This window comes from Paramisgurnus dabryanus, chromosome 20 (assembly GCF_030506205.2).
Source record: "Paramisgurnus dabryanus chromosome 20, PD_genome_1.1, whole genome shotgun sequence".
Lineage (NCBI taxonomy): Eukaryota > Metazoa > Chordata > Actinopteri > Cypriniformes > Cobitidae > Paramisgurnus > Paramisgurnus dabryanus.
Window position 1 is genome coordinate 14227815 of NC_133356.1, and position 19426 is coordinate 14247240.

Here is a 19426-nt window from a genome sequence, read left to right on the forward strand (position 1 = left end):
GAGAAAACGAAAAAAAAAAAAACTGATACGAAGAAAAAGCAGCAAATCTCATCTCACCTCACATGTGTTGCTAGTGACGTCCACATGCTCTGTAGTCCTTTATCTAAAACCCCTATTGCTTAGACATGGATGGAAAGATACATGAATGAGGCCACACATGCACACACACACATACATACATCTATGCAATGCGACGGCCACTTTGCCAGAAGGGCGGAAGGGGGGGAGAAGCATGGGTGGCTCACATTTCAAACTTGCACAGGGAGAGGCGGGGCCTATCATGGCAGACGGGCTGTATCTTGGCTCGTGACCAAACCATCAGGAGAAAGACACAGAGAGCAAACAACAAGCTCAAATCAATTCAGTTAAAGCCGTGTTCGCAGCCTGCGATTACTGCTATCAAAGCGTGTGAATCCCATCTATTGAAAAGCCTAATCACATGAAAGTGATCTATAAATCCATCAGACCACTCACGCTAACTGAGCCGGGGGCCGGCCCTCCTGAGTGTCATGTGAGGGTGAAATGAATGGAAACCGTGTTAGTTTTAAGTGCCTAACTTGACACTTGCTAACATTGCTAATTACACGCAGCCAAAAGTGTTGAATATCAGAGAGACATCCAGTACTTCCCCGGCTGTCAATAGCAGTGCTCCGTTAATGATATAATACATAGTTATTCTTCAGTGCTTGAATTAGTGCGGCATAATCTGCTAATAAAAGCATTGTATCAAAGGCGATGCTTTCTTGACGCAGCAAAAGCCCACCCTGTAACAATTTCCACTGGCAGCAAATTAGGAGTAATTCATTAAAAGCTCCCTGAAAAGACTTACAATGTACCACGATGCATCAAGACCTCCCCGCGCACACTGTCTACGTCTCTCCGGCCGGCATCGAAGCACCGAGCATGACGGATACCTTTAATATCAAGCTACGGGAGGGCGAAATAACTCAGAGAAAATGAGAAGACAAGTGAAGGCTACAGGCTACATGAAAAAGGAGGTGAAGAGCTCAAGCTGGTTCAAACAGGAACTTGAGCTTCCTTTAACTTTTACTGCAAAACAGTGAGTCATAGCTCTCCACCAACACAGGCAACGATCACAGTAAATGACTCTCGTCAGCTTGACACTTCACTCTTTCTTACAGTACATTAAAACAATACATACCTAGAGGGCCTAAAGTGCATTTTCAATGCAACTTTCAAAAAAATTCAAATGAAAATCCAGAGCTGGATGACTATTATACATTTAAAATGATATGACTAAATTGCACATTTAGTGGTCTCAATTTGGTCAAATGCAAAGTGATCACAAGCTGTCAAAAACCTAGCATATTAGGTCATGCTTTAAATCAGCACTTGCACGCTACACCAAAACTATACCACTACACAAATATGCCTAACAATCTCAAAGCTCCAACTTACTTAAAGGGGCCATGGCACAACACTTTTTTAAGATGTCAAATAAATCTTTGGTGTCTCCAGAGCACTTATGTGAAGTTTTAGCACAAAATACCATATAAATAATTTATTATTATAACATGTTAAAATTGCCACTTCGTAGGTGTGTGCAAAAATGTGCCGTTTTGGTTGTGTCCTTTAAAATGCAAATGAGCTGATGAAATTCAAACACTGATCACAATGATGGTGGTTTGTTGCAATTAAAACTCAATTGTGCTTTTCTCTGCACTAAATGGCAGTGCTGTGGTTGGATAGTGCAGATTAAGGGGCGGTATTATTATAATAAGAGCTCCTTATGACATCATAAGGAGAGCCAAATTTCAACTACCTATTTTTTCATGTGCCTGTAGAGCATGGTTTACCAAAACCAAGTTTCTTGGTTGATCTTTTTCACATTTTCTAGGTTGATAGAAGCACTGGGGACCCAATCATAGCACTTAAACATGGAAAAAGTCAGATTTTCATGCCATGGCCCCTTTAAAGCTGTTTAACTTAAATACTGTTTAACTAAGTTATTGTTTTTTCCCTTAGGTCATATCTTGTCTGAGTCACAAAGTGAGCCAAAAGTGTCACAAGCCACTTTCACACCGGATATTATAAGAACTAAGTTATAGGGACCAAGTTACCGGGGCTGTCCCCAGAGTACTAAAATGTTCCCCAAGGGCATCTTTCTGGTGCTTAAAATGTAAGGTGCCATTGACACTACTGTATACTCTAGTCAAAAAAGCTGTCACTGGGACATTTCTTTTAAATAATTTCCTAATTTTGGTACATATATGCAAATCTGTACAGTACTGTGCAAAAGTCTTACGACACCATGATGCTGCCATTAGATTTGTTGTTTATGCAATTGCATACTGATCATATAAAATTATTTATCAGTCTTTTTATAAAAATACAACCAGAAAATACAGGAAATGTGTATGTAGTATTAAAAAAAGTATAAAGTATAAGCTGAAGTGTCAAGTACTTAGGGTAAACTCCCCTTCCACTTGAGCAATAGCAGGCAGCTGCAGGATCTGTTAAACCTAAATGAAATCAAATCCTAATTTCTAATTCTATTCAAATTAATTAATGACTTCAGTTTTCTCAAAAAGCTCAAGATGTGTTCCGTGCCAAGCGAGGTCACAATAAATACTAAATGGTGCCTTAAGAAAACATTTCGTTCTGAAAAGAACTAAGAATTTTGCACAATACTGTATGTCTGAGGTGCAATGGAGTACTTTTGAAAGTGTACCACCCCAGTGACCGCTAGGGACCATTTTTTCTGACAGTGTACTATATTAAAGAAATATTGGAACGGATAATAAACTATAAAAAAGGCATGAAGTCCCTTGTGCCTATAAGAGCAAAGTCTAGCAGATCTGGAGCATAAGAAAATTACTGAAACATTGCCAAGTGATTACATCAGAAGGCAAGAACAGAATCTGTTGAAAAATCTGTGAAACAGATATCACTGCTTTAGATATTATCATAGACGACTGTGCCCCAATAATTGTCTACTGTATTCTTTGATGTTGCAAACTCAAAGACTGAGAAGATTTCTGAAGTGTGAACAGAGCACTGTAGGCAGACAGTGGGCAGGGTTTGTGGTATCTCAAACCAACGGGGAGGTCCCCGGACTTGAGTTTCTTGTGTATTTGCACTTGTCTCTTCTCTGTAAACCATGTGTGTACATGACATGTGAATTACGGCTGGGTGCTGGAAAACGATCCGTCACCCTTGACACGGCGGATTGGTTGCTCTCCTGACGTGCCTTCCAGCTGGGCTGATTTACAACCTGCTGACAGACTTTCTATGTAGAGCAGGAGCATTCCTCAACATTGCATTGAGAGGTCTGTTTCCTTTCTTTCGCTCAGAGAACTGCCAATGCTTCAAACTGACTTTGATAACCAGTTGCGTCAAACTACTATATTGCAGAACAAACAAGGACAAAAAAGGCCAGAATTAGATTTTCTGTGAAAATAACGCACTCATTAAAAGATAGCGGCATTGATCAATATTGTTGTTAAGTGTATACACCGGCCATTTCAACTCTTATTTCATCAACTAAACTATATACTGTATGACCACTTGCCTTCTTCGGGGAATAAGCTAATGGACATTTAAATGAGTAAAACTGATTTTTTTAAAGAAAACCAAAGCATTGTTGAAAATCCTGTGCTTAATGTGTTCTGCACTTCTTGCCAAATTTACTCAATAACTGACGTTAACAAACCCTTAGGATTGAGACACACCTTGTAATTATCTTGTCGCAACATCTCACTCCTAACAATGCAGCACTTTCTCCACTACGCTCCAGTGTGCGGACACAAACACATTTCGGAAATTTTATTTAATTTATTTTTTAGGAAAATGTTTAATAATGACAGCCTTTCTGCATACAAATAAGAAACATGCCTTAATAGACCAGCACATTAGCTGTCACTCTCTCAACTAGTGTGCTCTTGATTAAATATCAGCATGACAGGTGCGGAAAGATTTGATGTTGATCTAAAACAGCACACTGTTGCAACTGACAGCATATTGTTGGAACGCTGTGGAAATGCAATTGTGATGGCGTGCATAATTAACATACGCCAGATAAAAGCTCCTCAGACGGGGTATTTAGTGTTACAGACGCAGCTATGTGCACTAAAGAGGGAGATTTTAGACAAAGTAATTATCTTATTGCTTTGGCAGCAGGGTGCCAACCATAGCAGGGTTAAAAAAGTCTGTTAGTGGCATGTAAGCGAAGCAGATCAGACGCAAAAAGAACAGACACACACACACACACTGTGGATGGATAATTCCCATAATCACAGATTAATACTGCTAGATAATCCCAATGACAGAGAGGTCAGTATTCACAAACCAGCAAACCATTACAGGCTATTCTTCATGTCACACACACACACACGTCTTACACATTTTTAAAGATCACCTGAAGATATGCAAATAGTTGTTCTCATCTTGAACTGTTTCTTTCTATCTTTCTTTCGTCACTGATAAATATATGTGAGCATATAGCCGAGGAATATTACATATAACAGTGGTTCTCAAACTGGGGGCTGGGGCCGCGAGATTGTGCCAGGGGGCCCCAGTTTTACAACATTTTATAAAATACATGAATTTATCAAGAATTCTGCGTAACTTAACCAAAAAAATAAGGCTACTAACCAACAACACTACTTTGTATAATTTAATATGTTTTGTTTAATTAAAATGTTACATTTTAGAACTAGTTTTTGTCATAAATTTTCTTTGGGGGGCTGTGAAAGAACGCACTGTACACAAGGGGGGGACGCACGCTGAAAAAGTTTGAGAACCACTGACATATAAAACATAACTGACATAATGACAAATTTTTACGCATTATGACATTTTTTATCACAATTAACCACGTCACATAAGTCTCATTACGGTTTTATTTTCGATATTTTAATTTCATAGTTAATTTTTGAAATTTAAATACTTTAAATAATATAATATTAATTATTATTAATATATTATATAAAAAATGATAAGAATAATTTTCATTCTGTAAAGTATTAAGACTTTTTTGTACTCTCGATTACAGTGTGAAATAGACTCAAAAAATGTCCTTTATAATTTTACTGTCAGTGCAAAATACTCTATATCCTTATGTGTGATCTTAATTTATCAACTTTGCCAAAATCTTCTCTTAAGGGCAAGTAAATCATCCAAATGACTTCTTTATATCATTACAACTGTTACAAGGTAACATTAACAAGAGTTTAAACTATATCACTTGCATTAACCTTTCAAGACATCCCTTGGCATTTATACATTTCAGGTGCTTAGCATACTCTTACGAGAGATAAAACCGTATTTCTGGCTGTAAGCGTCTGACTTTCGCCCACCCTCGCAGTCAGGTGTCAACTGCATTGTATATCACAGAGACAGCAAAACAAGACGAATCCATTCTGCAGGCAGTGGCTGCATCTCCGCAGCCCACTGATTGTGCATTGATCGTGTAATGTGGGTGTGTCGCGCCACTCTCAGGCTCTGGGTGAGCCAGACACTCAACTCCGGTGTGTGGTGTCCGGTGGCCGCCCCTCTGTCGCCATCCTGCCTGTCACTGGATTTTCGCTGGGGCTGCACTTTCTCGACCAGTCCCTGTCCCAACATATGCATCTCCTTTCTCTCTTTCTCTCTCTCTTTTTCCGTCTTGTCTTTGTTGCGCTTTCTGTGTGTGTGTGTGTTTGTGTGATAAAGACAGATAAAGAGAGAAAAAGTGAGGAAGAGAGTAGAGCATCAAGGGGGACAGAAAACGAGAGGGATGGAAAGAGCAGGTTTATGAGACTGAGCTGTGCCACTGTCGTCTCTGTGTCTGGGGCGGCAGACGCCCTTATGATTGAGGTAAGATGGATGCCCTCATGATGCGCTGAGAGAGAGGAGGTCTGACTCATATCTACTTCCAGACATTTCTTTATCATCCGCTATTCCGAATGAATCCACTGCTATACACCGTAACATGAGTATATGCTTCAACTGAAATAAAGGCCATTTTTTGGTCCGCTAATTAGATAAATACATTTAATTTATACACAAAATATCTCAGGCAACCCCATCACGTCAAGGTTGAGAGCCTCTAAATGAACCCATTACAAATGAGGTAATACCGCACAATAGAAAAAAACCCCCACCTAAAAACACTTCTGGAAGACCCAAGGTGTCCCGCAGTAACCGTGGTTTAAACGGACAGTTTATCTTCATTCTCAACAGCAAGCCGTGTCAGGCTTTCTCAAATGAAGTACACTCACACACCTCAACCCCACAGATTGCCAACCATCTATCTCTGTTTGGCTGATGCCCGTCTGCAGTTCACTTTGACAAATGTACAAGAACAGGACACTCAGCTTTGGCTGAGAAGGTCAGGATTTCAAACAGAGCTGATTACAAAGCGATGCTGCTTTGCTGATGGATGACTGTTGGAAAGTGAACTCTGGAGCTTTATCGTTGAATTATACGAGGGCGGTTTTGGCATGCCGAGAGCCCATGCGTAAAATCGTCACAACCTCGCAAAGTTATCGCCTTGTGATGTCTTAAGGAGATGGGTGAGTGTCGGACAAAGGAATGTGAATGGATGCTAATGCATGGCCGTGTGCTGTGATTGTATAATGCCGCAATTAATAGATTTCCTGTCATGTCGCTGAATGAGAAATGTGGATTCATTACAGGCAGAGTGGTTGTCTGGTATTAATAGCAAATAATGAGTGAAAAGACACGCTGCATGAAAGGAGAACCGCACGTGGAGGTCTTACCTGCAGACTTCGGGGTGAACTTGTCGCGGTTTGCCGCGCACACGGCCAGGAGCCGATAGCCGAGGTCCAAATCGAAACCCTGCTGTGCTGCAACCCGGCTTACGACCTGTAAGGAGAAATCAGGTGTGTGTCAAAGTGTGTAGTTTTGTCTGCACATGTGTGTCCATTACTTGAACCTGTTGAGACTGAAATTGCATATGCAAACACACAGCCTGAAATGTCCTAAACTCACTCTTTAGCATTGCAGCTATTAAATTTTTCAATAGTCTACATGAGCAATATGCAATTAAGTTTCCTTGAAAATCTACCCCAGACTCCCACGGGAAACAAAGAACCGGAGGTATCCGCACATCACTCGGCTCTAGCCCCCCCTCCTTCTTGTACACCAAATATCTCTGTAAAAACTACTCATAAAAGAGCAATTTCCCTTTTTTAGTGCAATCATATGAAATATTTATATAAGTGCATGAATAATGTATTTAAAGATAAAACAGCCACCTCCACTGATACAGAATAGTGTTAAGGCCGTGTTGATATTTGCAGGGCACGACTGATGAGTTTTCCCCAGAGATCTTGCGACTGGTACGCAGACATTACTGTTTGTTCACTGAATGCCCTGATCTGCAGACACCACAGCCCACATTTGCCCCCTTGAACTCAACTCCATCTTCTTTCAAAGCATCTTGTGATTATTGTTGAAAAACTCTTTAAAAAAAGACTTTCAATAAAACCCTAAAGCCACAAGTAAGGCAGATTGCAAGGTAGGTGACCAAACTACTGCACATATTACAACACCAACACTATTTTGTTAAAAACAGACATTTAAGCCTTTAAAATTATACAGCAGGGATGGGGATTTTTATGGATTGAAAGCATCCTCGTGATTTTGGTAGCGTAAACCTTTTAATAACAGTAAAGTTATGCTACTGAATGTTTTCTATTCTATTGAAAATGATTTGAAGTTCAACATATTCATGTTTATCATTTTTCCTATATTTAAATGTAAACTTCATTGCTTTAAGAATTACATTTATACACTTAACATTAAGGTTGCATTTGCTAACATTGGTAAACCTATATGCTACTATGAGGAATATAGTTTATCATTATTTGAAAAGTTTGGTTCCAAAATGCGTAAAACGTCATTTAAAAACAAAATTAGATACCGCCAAAATCAGTATTGTATCAGGTCAGTATTAAAAAGTAAATTCTTAATTTTTACGCAAAATCCAATATCCGCCGTGTTATTCTGTCACCTTTTCTCCCTTTTTCCCAAAACGCAATAAACGCCACTCCTCCTTTTCTGCATAATGCAATAAATCCACTCAACAAATCACAGCTCACCATTCCATGCACTGTAAACAACAATGGCGGCACGGAATCCTGGTTTTCCTCATCTACATTGTACTTCCTGATCAACAAACATACAAAACAAAATAATACTTTTGTTGGCATTGATAAACCTGTGGTGGTTTTCTTTGGTGTAAGCCATCAAAATCGAATAATTTACACGAAAGGCACTCGGGAGACGGAAAAAATGTCAGCTGTTGCTTCTCCCGACAGCATCAAGCTTCTGTCACATTGACCCCTAGGGGATCTTATGAAAAACTTTCCATTATTTTACTCGAAGTTAAAGGGCAATGCAATTGTTTATGTTAGTTCATTATGGATTAACTAATGTTAACAGATACAACTGTAAAGTTTTAACAAAAGGTTAAGACGTATTGTTCATTGTAAGTTCATGTTAGCTAATGCATTAACTAATAGTAACAAACATGCAAGCCTTATTGTAAAGTGTTACCATTTTTACTTCACTCTTTCTCTCTTTTTTTACATAAGTTTTCAAAAAAATTGGACTGATATGACATGAAAGAGGCATTTAAACATTTGTATCATCTGTTTCTGTGAAATCTTTGCTGCACCTGATCTTTAATGACTCGTGTATCACGCTGCTGCAGCCGTGCACTGCATTTATCCACCAACTAACCTTCTCAATTCTTAACACTCGGTGCTTGCCGCGCAATTTATGTTCCACACGGGGTGCAAACCTAACTCCTCTTAATCATAAATTGTCACACATCTGCTACCAAAGCAGTGCAACAAAAATAACAAATTAAACCTGTACCGGCAGATCTTATTTGTGGTTTAACGGACAAGAAATGCTCTGGTGGCTTAAGACCAGATGAACAACTATAAAAATGAAAACCTAGAGATATTTTGGTCCTCCACTTTTTGGATTTTGGACAGGCGGCATTGCTGTGCTCCTGCCAAAGTTTAATTTCCCTTCTGCAGCTGCTCTTGCCAAATGCAGGAGCCAGGCGGACTGCCACGAGGGCTGGTATAAACTCAACCGGCATTCACAAACGCATCCTCACATAAGCCTTTCCACCAAATATATTTTCTTAGAATGCAGGCCAAAAAATATTAAGTGATTCAACCAAACATTTTGGGTCACTGAACCACACAGATCTACTCGTTTACAGTTTTGCTGCATTGCTATGCAATAACAGCAACACAATACGCAGTCCATGAGAAACAAAAGAACAACGCATTTATTTCTATCCACAGTGGAAAAGAGAACCGTCCAATCACATGGCCCTCAGCGCTGCTGACACGCAGGGGCTGAAGAGAAAAGAAAGCGGGACGGCAGAGATAGTTGTCATCAGTACAACCACTGACAGTCTGGAGATGTCATTTATCATTTGGATGAGTGCTGATACTGTGCAGCTCAGAGACAACGGCAGAAAGCTCCATATGCAGGTCTGCCGAGAACGCAGAGCTACCTGCTGCCTGAAGGGAAATATGTACGAGGTGTCCACATCTGTCAGTCGACATGCACGGTTCTTTCTTCTCTCCACCATTCTCACCTGGAGAGAAGAAGCTCCTCCCTGATCTCTGAGGGACTCCACTACATCAGACAAATTGATTACAATATCCAGAACACAAAGAAACTACACCTAAAATACATGAAATGTGAAACTGGGTACATGGACATAGAGTATATGGCATTGTAAATCTGGAGGGATTTAGTGTTACGAGGTTGCATTACTGTGCATCAAAGAAAAGTGTCTAGTGTCCTTTCTCTTTAACTGTATGTTGTCAGCAAACTGCTTTTATTAATACATGACAGCCTAGATATGATGCAAGAAAATTCAAATTCTTCATGTCTTGCACTTTTTTCTTGATAACAGTGTGTACAGTCATCCATTTATAATGAATAAAGCTGAAAGTCTTATGGGAGGTTTATATTAAAGGAGTTATGCTTGCATTTATTGAATAATAATTACTGTTTGCTTTAAGCTGACATTTATTTCAAAAGCCATTAATTAAAGACATCCAGTGGAACTCAATATGAAAGGTCTGTACTAGGGCTGCAACTAATGATTATTTTCATAATCGATTAATTAGGCAATTATTTTTTTCAATTAATCGACAAATAGGATAAACACAAATATTTAGATAAGATAATAGATTTAGATAATATATTTTTCACTTATTATAGCTAAATAAGGCACTAAATTAGGGTATTGACGTGTAGATGTGTACTTAAAAAATTGCAAAAGCCACACACAGAGTTTTACTAATTTAATCTTTTTGATTTTGATATTTTAAACCTTAAATATAAATAAAGTTTGTGCTGCATTTAAACAGTTAAACAGATTTCCACAGATAGCCACAGATTTCACTAATTTTAACTTTAGACTTTGATAAGAATTAACATTAATGCCATTATGATGTAAAAGTTATATATTTCTGTTGTTACAGTAATAAAAACCTGGATTTCCTGCTTTTTTAAAACAGATGCTTAGTTTGTGGTTCATACTATTTTTATGAAAACCCAACAACAATTCAACAAACTCACCTATATTAAAGGAAATTAAACCTTCATTAACCAGCATTCATTTGCTCTTTTGCTTCCTTCATTGTCCTGTTAGGGTGGCCAGATCAGCGTAACAAAACCAGACCTAATTAAAAATTAGTCCAAAAGCATCCCAATAACTATTCACAGCCCAAATACGAACAACTAATGAATCAAATCCTTTCATCTGTAACCCACAGAAAAACCTCAACCTTCAGAAACAGTTTAAAAGCAGCCCAATTCAAAACTCCTCCGAAAGGCTGTGGACCTGGCAACGCTGCCATGCATTTAAACAAGCTGCACCTGATAAACGTACAGCGTTGTATGACGAAAAAGTGTCTAAATTTGTGCACGCAGCTGTAGGAAGAAACAGCATCTGACTTTAAGTATAAGCGCACAGCTCGCGAAGTATAACGCGCGTCCGCGCTGTCAGACAATGGTGCGGGAGCATGTGACGTCACAGACCAACTAATCGATCATGAAATTCATTGACTACGATTTTATTGATTACTTGTTGCAGACCTAGTCTGTACATCTATGAAAAGCACCTAAACAGGACAGTATTAGACGCAGAGGGTGCTAAACACAGGAATTTGGCCAATGACAGTCACTAATAATGTGGAATGGGGGCTGCTTTTCTCTATTCGACTCCATGTTCAAAGTTTGTTGTTCAAAGTAACTTGCATGCTATTAGCATCACAAAATGACATTGCAAGAACAATTCAAACAGGTTTTTTGAACTGCGCCCTACACTCTCTGAATAAAGGTGCAAAAGCGGTCACTGTGGTGGTACCCTTTAAAAAGGTCCTAATATGTACCATTTAGTTAAAAATATGCATACATTTGGTAGCAATTTGAACTTTGAGATATTTATAGGCACTCTTTAGGTACAAGTGTCCTTTTTGAAAGGGTACCCTGCGGTGACAGCTTGTTTACCTTTTTTAATGAGTGTAAACTTTTACCCTTGATTGAGCCAATATTATACAGGTCAGGATGCTAACTAATTGATAAAGTCATAATTGACCTTTTAACCTACAAATGACTTATTTATAGTTTGCTTATATTTTTCAAGCCATGATAGAAGAAATTATTTAGTTAAAAAAGCACACTTCAGTTTTATACAACAGCATCTTTTCTGCTGAAAATCTGTGAGGTTATAAGAGAGAAGAGCCAGAGAGAAAGAGAGAGAGAGATGGGTGGGCAGAGGGACACATGAAGCATGACTGTTGCTTTAACATTCGTCACTGGCCCCTGACACGAGGACAAGACTTAAGCAGCTGCTCTTACCGTCAAGCATCCCATCAGGCTTTGCTCAAAAGGTCGCTGGAAGGCTCGTGGGTCTCCGCACCAGTCCAGTAGCTCTGTGGCCGCCGTCTGGAAATTGGCTGGATTCTGTAAGTGCTGTCGGAGGAGAACAAATCACAAATATTGCACAGGTTAATATTTGCTTCAAATAATTAACCAGTATACATGACCCTTTCTGTGAAATCAAGTGTAAAGTCAAAATCTAATTATGAGATTTCAAGATCAAAGTTTGATTTCACTTTAATTTTAATCTTTGACTTGGCCTTACTCAGTAAATATTAAAGATATCAAGGTTATATTTTCACAGTACTGTATGTTTTTTTGTTGTTGCATTATGTAGGATAATTTTATGTAGAAAATAGTAAATTATAAAAAAAATACTTTAGTCGTGTTTTTGCAGGCTGGATCACATACAATATACACAAAAAAATATATGCAAAGTGGTCTGGCAAAACCCGCCGGACAACCCAAGGTGCCCTGATCTGAACGCAGCTGTGCATTCTGGGACAGATCTACCCTCCTGACAAAGACCTCAGTGTGCATCAAGGCCTCCTCACAACACAGCAGTATGTCCTAATCCAGACTCTTCATCATCTTTTGTCCACTAAGATGTAACAGATCTGCACCTCTGAAAGCAATAGTCAAGCAGGCCGGCCAATAAGGCGCACACAAGAGGGGGCTGCTTTGTGGTAGAATTGAATAAAGAGAGGCTTATTCTCTTTTTTATTTATTGAGCGAGGATGTTTATCCTCCTCTCAGAATGAACACCCACCCGCCCCCCTCCAAAATCTCCATCAACCGGTGGCGCACGAGACACGACAACAAATTTTAACAAACGGACACGCTCTTTATAGCCTCCGCACATAAATGCTCCGTGCATGTTTGGCAGCTCTGAAAAAGGAGACTGTACACTTTGAAGACCATTAAATTTGTGGCGGACACCTCCTATTCCACACTCGCAGCGAGGAAGCAGCATTGTCTCCGGAGGGCGGCAGAGGTCGCCATTTGAATAGGTCGCTTTGGTGTGTGTGTTGACAAAGAGCTCATCCGACAAAGAGCCAATGTCTGCTGCTGCAGAACCCTGCTGAGTAAATCCTGCAAGGAATATGTGGGCAGCGAACATTCCCCCTCTGGCACAAAAAGGCTGGTGTAAAATAATCTCCATTTTAAGGAAGCCCATTCTTTGTTTAAGTGGACATACTGATGTCTGCGTCTGGCCAATTATTACACTTTGGAAACAGGGGAGTTGGGGAGGTATGGAAAGCATGAGTTACACTGCTACGTGCTCCTGTATTACCTCAGTGGTACAGCATTGCCATAGCACCGCAAAAGGTCAGGGGTTCAAACCCAGGGAACACACCAGATGATAAAAGGGTCAGTGACAAAAACGGTTTGGCAAGATGAGAAATTCTAAAATCTTCTTAAAGGTCCGGTTCTTTTTGTGTTTTTGAAGCTTTGATCGTGTTTACAGTGCGCAATATAACATGTGTTCATGTTTCACAAGTAAAAAACATGGCATTTTTCACACAATTTACTAAAATGTGTAGTTTGTTTAGTGTGTTGTGATCAGTGTTCGAATTATGTCAAAGCTTATGGGGGGTCCCCTAGCTAAGCCCCACCCCCTGGCCAAGCCCCACCCCCTTATCATAGGGTCGCTGTGATTTCACAAAGTAAGATGTGATCGTCCTTGATCAGTAATCATCTGATCCTGGTTTTAATCAAAGAAACCCCAAATTACCCTTAACTCAAACTCTAAAACATTTTTACCCCTCAAATTAGTGTGAAACACTGGCAAGGGCAGACATTTTACACAGAATAGGGGTTAAATAGGGTGGACCTCATTTTTAAATTACATAATTTTACTATACAGTATAGTAGTGGTTAAATGGATTACATTGCGTTTTTTGAGTCATAGATCGAATACTTTTCAGATCAGCAAAACTGGGGGTGGGAAAATAACATCAGAACAAATTAAGAAATTATGAGCATAAAAAATAGAAAAGAACAAAGTTACAAATAAAGTAAGATATATTTAGGTACATAAATAGAATCAAATGAATAATAAGACTGTCTTCTTCATCGAATAATTAATCTGTTTTTAGATACAGAAGTGATTTTCCTTTGTTTTCTGTTGTTTAATTAATATGAATGACAGAAACACAAGCAGATAAGAACTGCTACTTTCAGACCAACACAAACATCTGATTTCTTTCTGAACTGTTTGCACTTACTTTAAAACATAACTGAATGTTTTTATGAGAATAGGTGCCAAGACTGTGGTATTTCCAAATAATTTTGTGTTTGCATTATTTAGGAATCGCGCGTCTCCGTGCGTCCGCTTATGAGTGTTGCGTCCATTTAATGTGTGCGCGACGCGTCCTTGTCTTTGCGCACATAAAACAGCCCACTTTAACATCTTCCGCTCAAATTGTTTAAAATCGCTTGCATGTTAACATTTGCAAGGTTTAAAAAAACACATGCAAAAGATACTTTCTATAAATATAGTTATTTATTTCTGAATGATGCGTATTTGAGCGATAAACAGGGCCAGACGAAATATGCAGACTTTTTTTGCTTTATATCTGGAAATGTTTTGGAAAAATCTGCGGAATTCTGCTAAATGATTTTAAATGTTTTAAAAATTATATTAGATAATTTAAGCCATAAATATTACAAAATTGCATCTAAAATAATTACTTTTTAAAAGCTTAAAATGAAAATGAATACACCAAAGCAATGAGTCCTCTGAATTAAACCGGATCAACATGAAGCAGATAATGTGGTTGTCAAGATATAATTATAGTTTGTGTATAAAATGACATGTATTGTTTATTTTGTTATATATTATAGCAGCATAAAAAAGCTTGTATTAATACGTTCTCATTATGAATTAAGCATGTATGAAGATAATTTCATTATTTTTTACAACGCAATGTAAACTTCATAGTTTGTATATAAAATGACATGTATTATATTGTTTATTTTGTTATATATTATAGCAGCATTAAAAAGCTTGTATTAATACGTTATCATTATGAATAAGCACGTATGAAGATAATTTCATCATTTTTACAATGCAATGTAAACTTCATATTTAACATAACAAGAGAATTCATCTTGTAAACGAATTTGAAATGATGATGTGCTGCTGAGTGCCGACTGTCGCGTCACATAGATGACAATTACAAGTAAGATCTGCATAACTTAGTGATAAGTTTTATTTCATCTGAAATATCAAATGGTTCATGTTCTCTATCATTAAAAACAATCACAGCAAACACGCACAGGGTTTATGTACTTGTCAATGCCGCTCACAAACGCGCGTATGTGTGCTTGTCGTCAATGAGGGTTGGTCACAAACACGCTCAAGTGCAATTTATGTGCCCTGGTGTTAAGTATTAAAGAGACTATAATTTATTATCATTTAAGCGTGATTTCTTCTGCTTCCCCAATAAAATATTTTGTGTGACTGAGTGGACCAGCCGTCAGACTGACAGGATAGATTTGCCACTGTTTGTCTGTCAATTCCTCCAGAAAACAGCATGAGGCGCACTTGCGAGTTTATTTATTTCAGACAGAAGTCATTTGAATTAGTTTATTGTGAAATTGGGACAAATAAAGACAGTTTCGCTTTGTGACACGCAACATGAGAATATTAAATTCATGTAGTATTTTAATTTTAATAAAAACCAGGGGACCCCCCTAATTTATATTTTTGTGCTTTATGGGGGGTCCCTTAAGGCTTATAGGAGGTCCGGGACCCCCCCAGACCCCCTTCAATTCGAACACTGGTTGTGATTCGATAGCAGCTTAGCTTGTCGTTGGCTTAGATGACAACTGACGTATTCCTGTGGTCGAAGTTTAGTCAAAAAACTGTTCTAGTGACGTCATTAAAGCAGGAAGTAGAGGGCTGTGGTCCAAACTGTCCGTTCGCTGTAGGCTTTGAAAGGCGAATTCTGTTAAAGAAAATATATCGCATGCAGTGAACTTTGAGCTTTATCATTTTACAGGTATTATTTATGCTATAATAGCAAAATTACATACTGAATATGGTTTAAAAAATGGGATCAGAAAGAAAGTTTAAAAGCATGCATCAGTGTTTTTATGTTGATTTTATGCAATAAAAAATTACATTTGCACCATTTTTATGAAAGTTAAGACTGAATGGACCTGAAAATGTCAAATGGTGTAACAGCCAATTGTGCCAAAGAATGAGAAATATTAAATATTTTATCTACCTTCACCTTCATGGCATGTGAGCGTAATCATCAAACATAAAACAAAAAAATAAAAATCATTTTAAAATATCATTTTTTTTAGTTATTTCTAAATGTAAATTTTAATGCGTTTTTGTAATATTTGTCCTGACATATGCTGAAAACAGCTCTGTTTTCTAAATAATCTTTGACAAATGATGTAAAAATGTATGTAAAAAAATCATATTACACCAAACTAGATGATAATTTTTTATTCCACATTATTTTATGCATATATATTTATATTTTCATTTAAAAAATACTACTTATACCAATTTGACATTTTTGCAATTATCCCCCAAATATTCCTTTAAAAAGAAATAAAACCAGAAATTTTAGACTTTTAGGTCCTCAAAAAAAAGACTGTATGCAAGTAATCTGCAAATTTATTTTGAAAATTTGAATCCTTTTACATTTGATTGAACCGGACACAAAATAATTAACGTCACTGACCCAAAAATGTATACATTGTAATGTACTGTAAGTCACATAACAGTGTCTGTCAAATGCGCAAATGCCCATCGTGTCCTTGCACTAATTATTATAACTAATGTTATAATAACTTTTGATTTTGAAAATGTTATAGTAAATGTTAAAATTAACATGAATTTAAGATTAATGTTGTAAAGTATTGTTAAGTGTTAAATTATGTTGGTTTATGCATTTACTACTGTTAAAAAATACAACTTTATAGTAAAGTGTTTCCTTTGTTAGCTTACTTAATGGAAAATCTTAAAATAACAATTTTCAGTACTTCACTCAGACTTGAGACAAAACAGGTCAGGATCTTGAATAATTTCTCTCATCAGCTAATCTGTTTAGAGGAAATCTCATTTCATCAGTCATACACGGGACATGAACCATGAATAAACGCCCCCTCCACAGCATCAGAATACTCTTCGACATCATTGCAAATTTGTATTCATGTTCCATGCGAATGATAATTTCTTCTTGCTTAAGAAGAAAAGGAAAAGAAAGACGCTCTAATTTAACGGAGTCGCTGTGCCATGTTTCGCATATTATATCTAATCATTAAAGTCCTCCTCATGTTCTTGACAGGGAACGGGCCCAGAGAAATGCCTTGATAATTCAAACAACAGTTTACTTTGCAATGAATAGCAAATAATCTGAACAATAAAGATGTTTACTTTTTGCAAAAGCACATATGCAACACAATAAACTTCTTATGAAAAATAAATGAAAAAGTATCCGACAGCATGTGAAATGTTTTGTGAGCTTCTAAATTGAATATGATAAGATAAAGAGGATCAGGTACCACAAAATAAAACGCCTTTATGTTTCGCTATAACAAATAAACAGCATGAGCACTGGTATCCTGAGTGATTAACATTCCGGTTCTTTAAATGAATCAAACAAACTCACCAACTCAAATGTTAATGCTTTGAATTATTCAAAAGAATCATTCACTAAATCAAACAGATCAGTTACTGAATTAGGTCCACCCAAAATAAGCTGTTACTTTGTTACATGTGCTTATACAGTACGTACTATATAATCAGTCCAGTATAATTACAGGAAGTTGTTCATTTAACAACATATAGCTCCAGTTACATACGCTGATTTTTTTATAATACATGATATTAAACTCCCCTTCTCCAAAAATGTGATTCATTTTAATGCAACAGTTTGACTTTAGTTGACTATGATGTCAGTTCATTCCACTCAGATAGACCAGGATCTCATTTAGTCTGATTGACAGCTATTGGCGCTTCTGACTGCTTAACGTGCGAGCTTTAACCGCTGGTGAGGAAGCCCGTGCTGGGAAAACAGGGGAATTCTGCACGAGGAGCTCAGTAAATGAAACTCAGATGGAAATGCGAGAGAGCGTGGAGTAAGAATGTATAACCAAGAGAGCAAACACGGCCCATTTGATCGACGTTACAATCATATCGTGATGATTGGTGTTTGTTAGTCTTGAGATAGGACATAATGTTGAACACTACTGTCATTTTAGCCAACTAAAGTTGAAGAAAGAACAGGCTGTGTGACAGGCGGGCGTATAAATGAGTGACGGGATGACAGCGGGATAAAAGGAGGAAATGGGACAGGATGGAAAAAGACCAGATCTTATTGAGAGATTATTAACTTTTCGCACACTGTGGCTTGAAAAACTTAGTTTTTATGTGTAGGCAAATGTATGCACACATTCAAACGCACAGCCTTGTAAAGAATAATTTATTTTACTCATTCGAAACGCAATGCATCTACTGGGCTACATGCTACAGTTTCTATCTTATGGCGCTTTTCCATTGCATAGTACCCCACGGTTTGGGTCAGGTCGGGTCAGCTCACCTCACTTTGGCTTGGTAGCTTTTCCATCAAGTTTAGTAACACTTCGGAATGGGAGGGATTATAGGCGTGTCGTTATATTTGCACTGCCTACTGCTGTGACATCATACAAGTGAGAGCGTTGTTGTATTTATCAGTCTGCCACAAAATCAAAATTGACCACCACAAATCACTACCTCTGTCTCACATGACAGTTTCTGTACAAACAACCATGGCGTCAGTCGGCATGCTCAACTGAGCCTCATTTAAGTTGCATTTAAGCATATATGTGGACATGCGCATCGCAAATGTGCCGCCACAAACTGCAAGTCTGGAAAAAATGTTATGGTGTTCCTGATTCACAACCTGTGGATGTTTTTCATCGCTAAAAGGGAGTTTGGGAACTTATAGCAGAGCACAGATGACAACATGTTTACTTTAGCATGCAGGTAAAGCTAATCTTTTACATTATAGCGATGCTGCTGGTAGTGACGATTCTCTCAGACCAATCAGTGATCTACAGTGTTTTCGCGTCACGTTTTGGTATCAGCTTGGGTTGCTTGAAACCCCGACCGAGGTGGTACTAAGCTGACCTGACGCAAACCAAACCATGGGATACTATGCAATGGCCATTAGGCTTTCTTTGGATACAAGACTTTGAACCTCTCTCACTGTACAACTTAGGACCACCGATGAAGAGCCACGATCACAGAAATCGTCATGATTGTTTCACTATGGTAATCCAAAAATCATGCAGTGTATCCGGGCTTTAGGTACATGCGGTTACAAACATTTGGTGGTGTGCGTACAGTGCGCCTGCCGCAGACTATTCTGATGACGAAACTTGCGTCATGCGCACTTGTAGGCGGACCCTCTCGTGTGCGTAAAAATGGGATTATACACCTATCTTAACTAGGGCTGCATAACGATTAATTGTGATTAATCGTTTGCAGAATAAAAGTTTTTGTTTACATCATATATGTTTGTGTACTGTG

The 19426-nt window shown here is 38.1% G+C and overlaps 1 protein-coding gene across 6 annotated transcripts in view; it reads right to left on the reverse strand.

The window, feature by feature from the left end:
- Positions 1 to 19426, reverse strand: part of zmiz1a (zinc finger, MIZ-type containing 1a) — a 155326-nt gene that overhangs the window by 29307 nt on the left and 106593 nt on the right. For 4 of the 6 annotated variants that reach the window (XM_065296572.2, XM_065296577.1, XM_065296573.2 and 1 more), the window contains exons 5-6: positions 11869 to 11982; positions 6723 to 6828 (exon numbers count right to left, since the gene is read on the reverse strand). In XM_065296572.2, the coding sequence (XP_065152644.1) occupies positions 6723 to 6828; positions 11869 to 11982 (220 nt within the window). Of the gene's footprint in view, positions 1 to 57; positions 470 to 829; positions 1010 to 6722; positions 6829 to 11868; positions 11983 to 19426 lie in introns of those variants that run through there. The other 2 variants (XM_065296574.2, XM_065296575.2) reach the window with 2 other exon arrangements.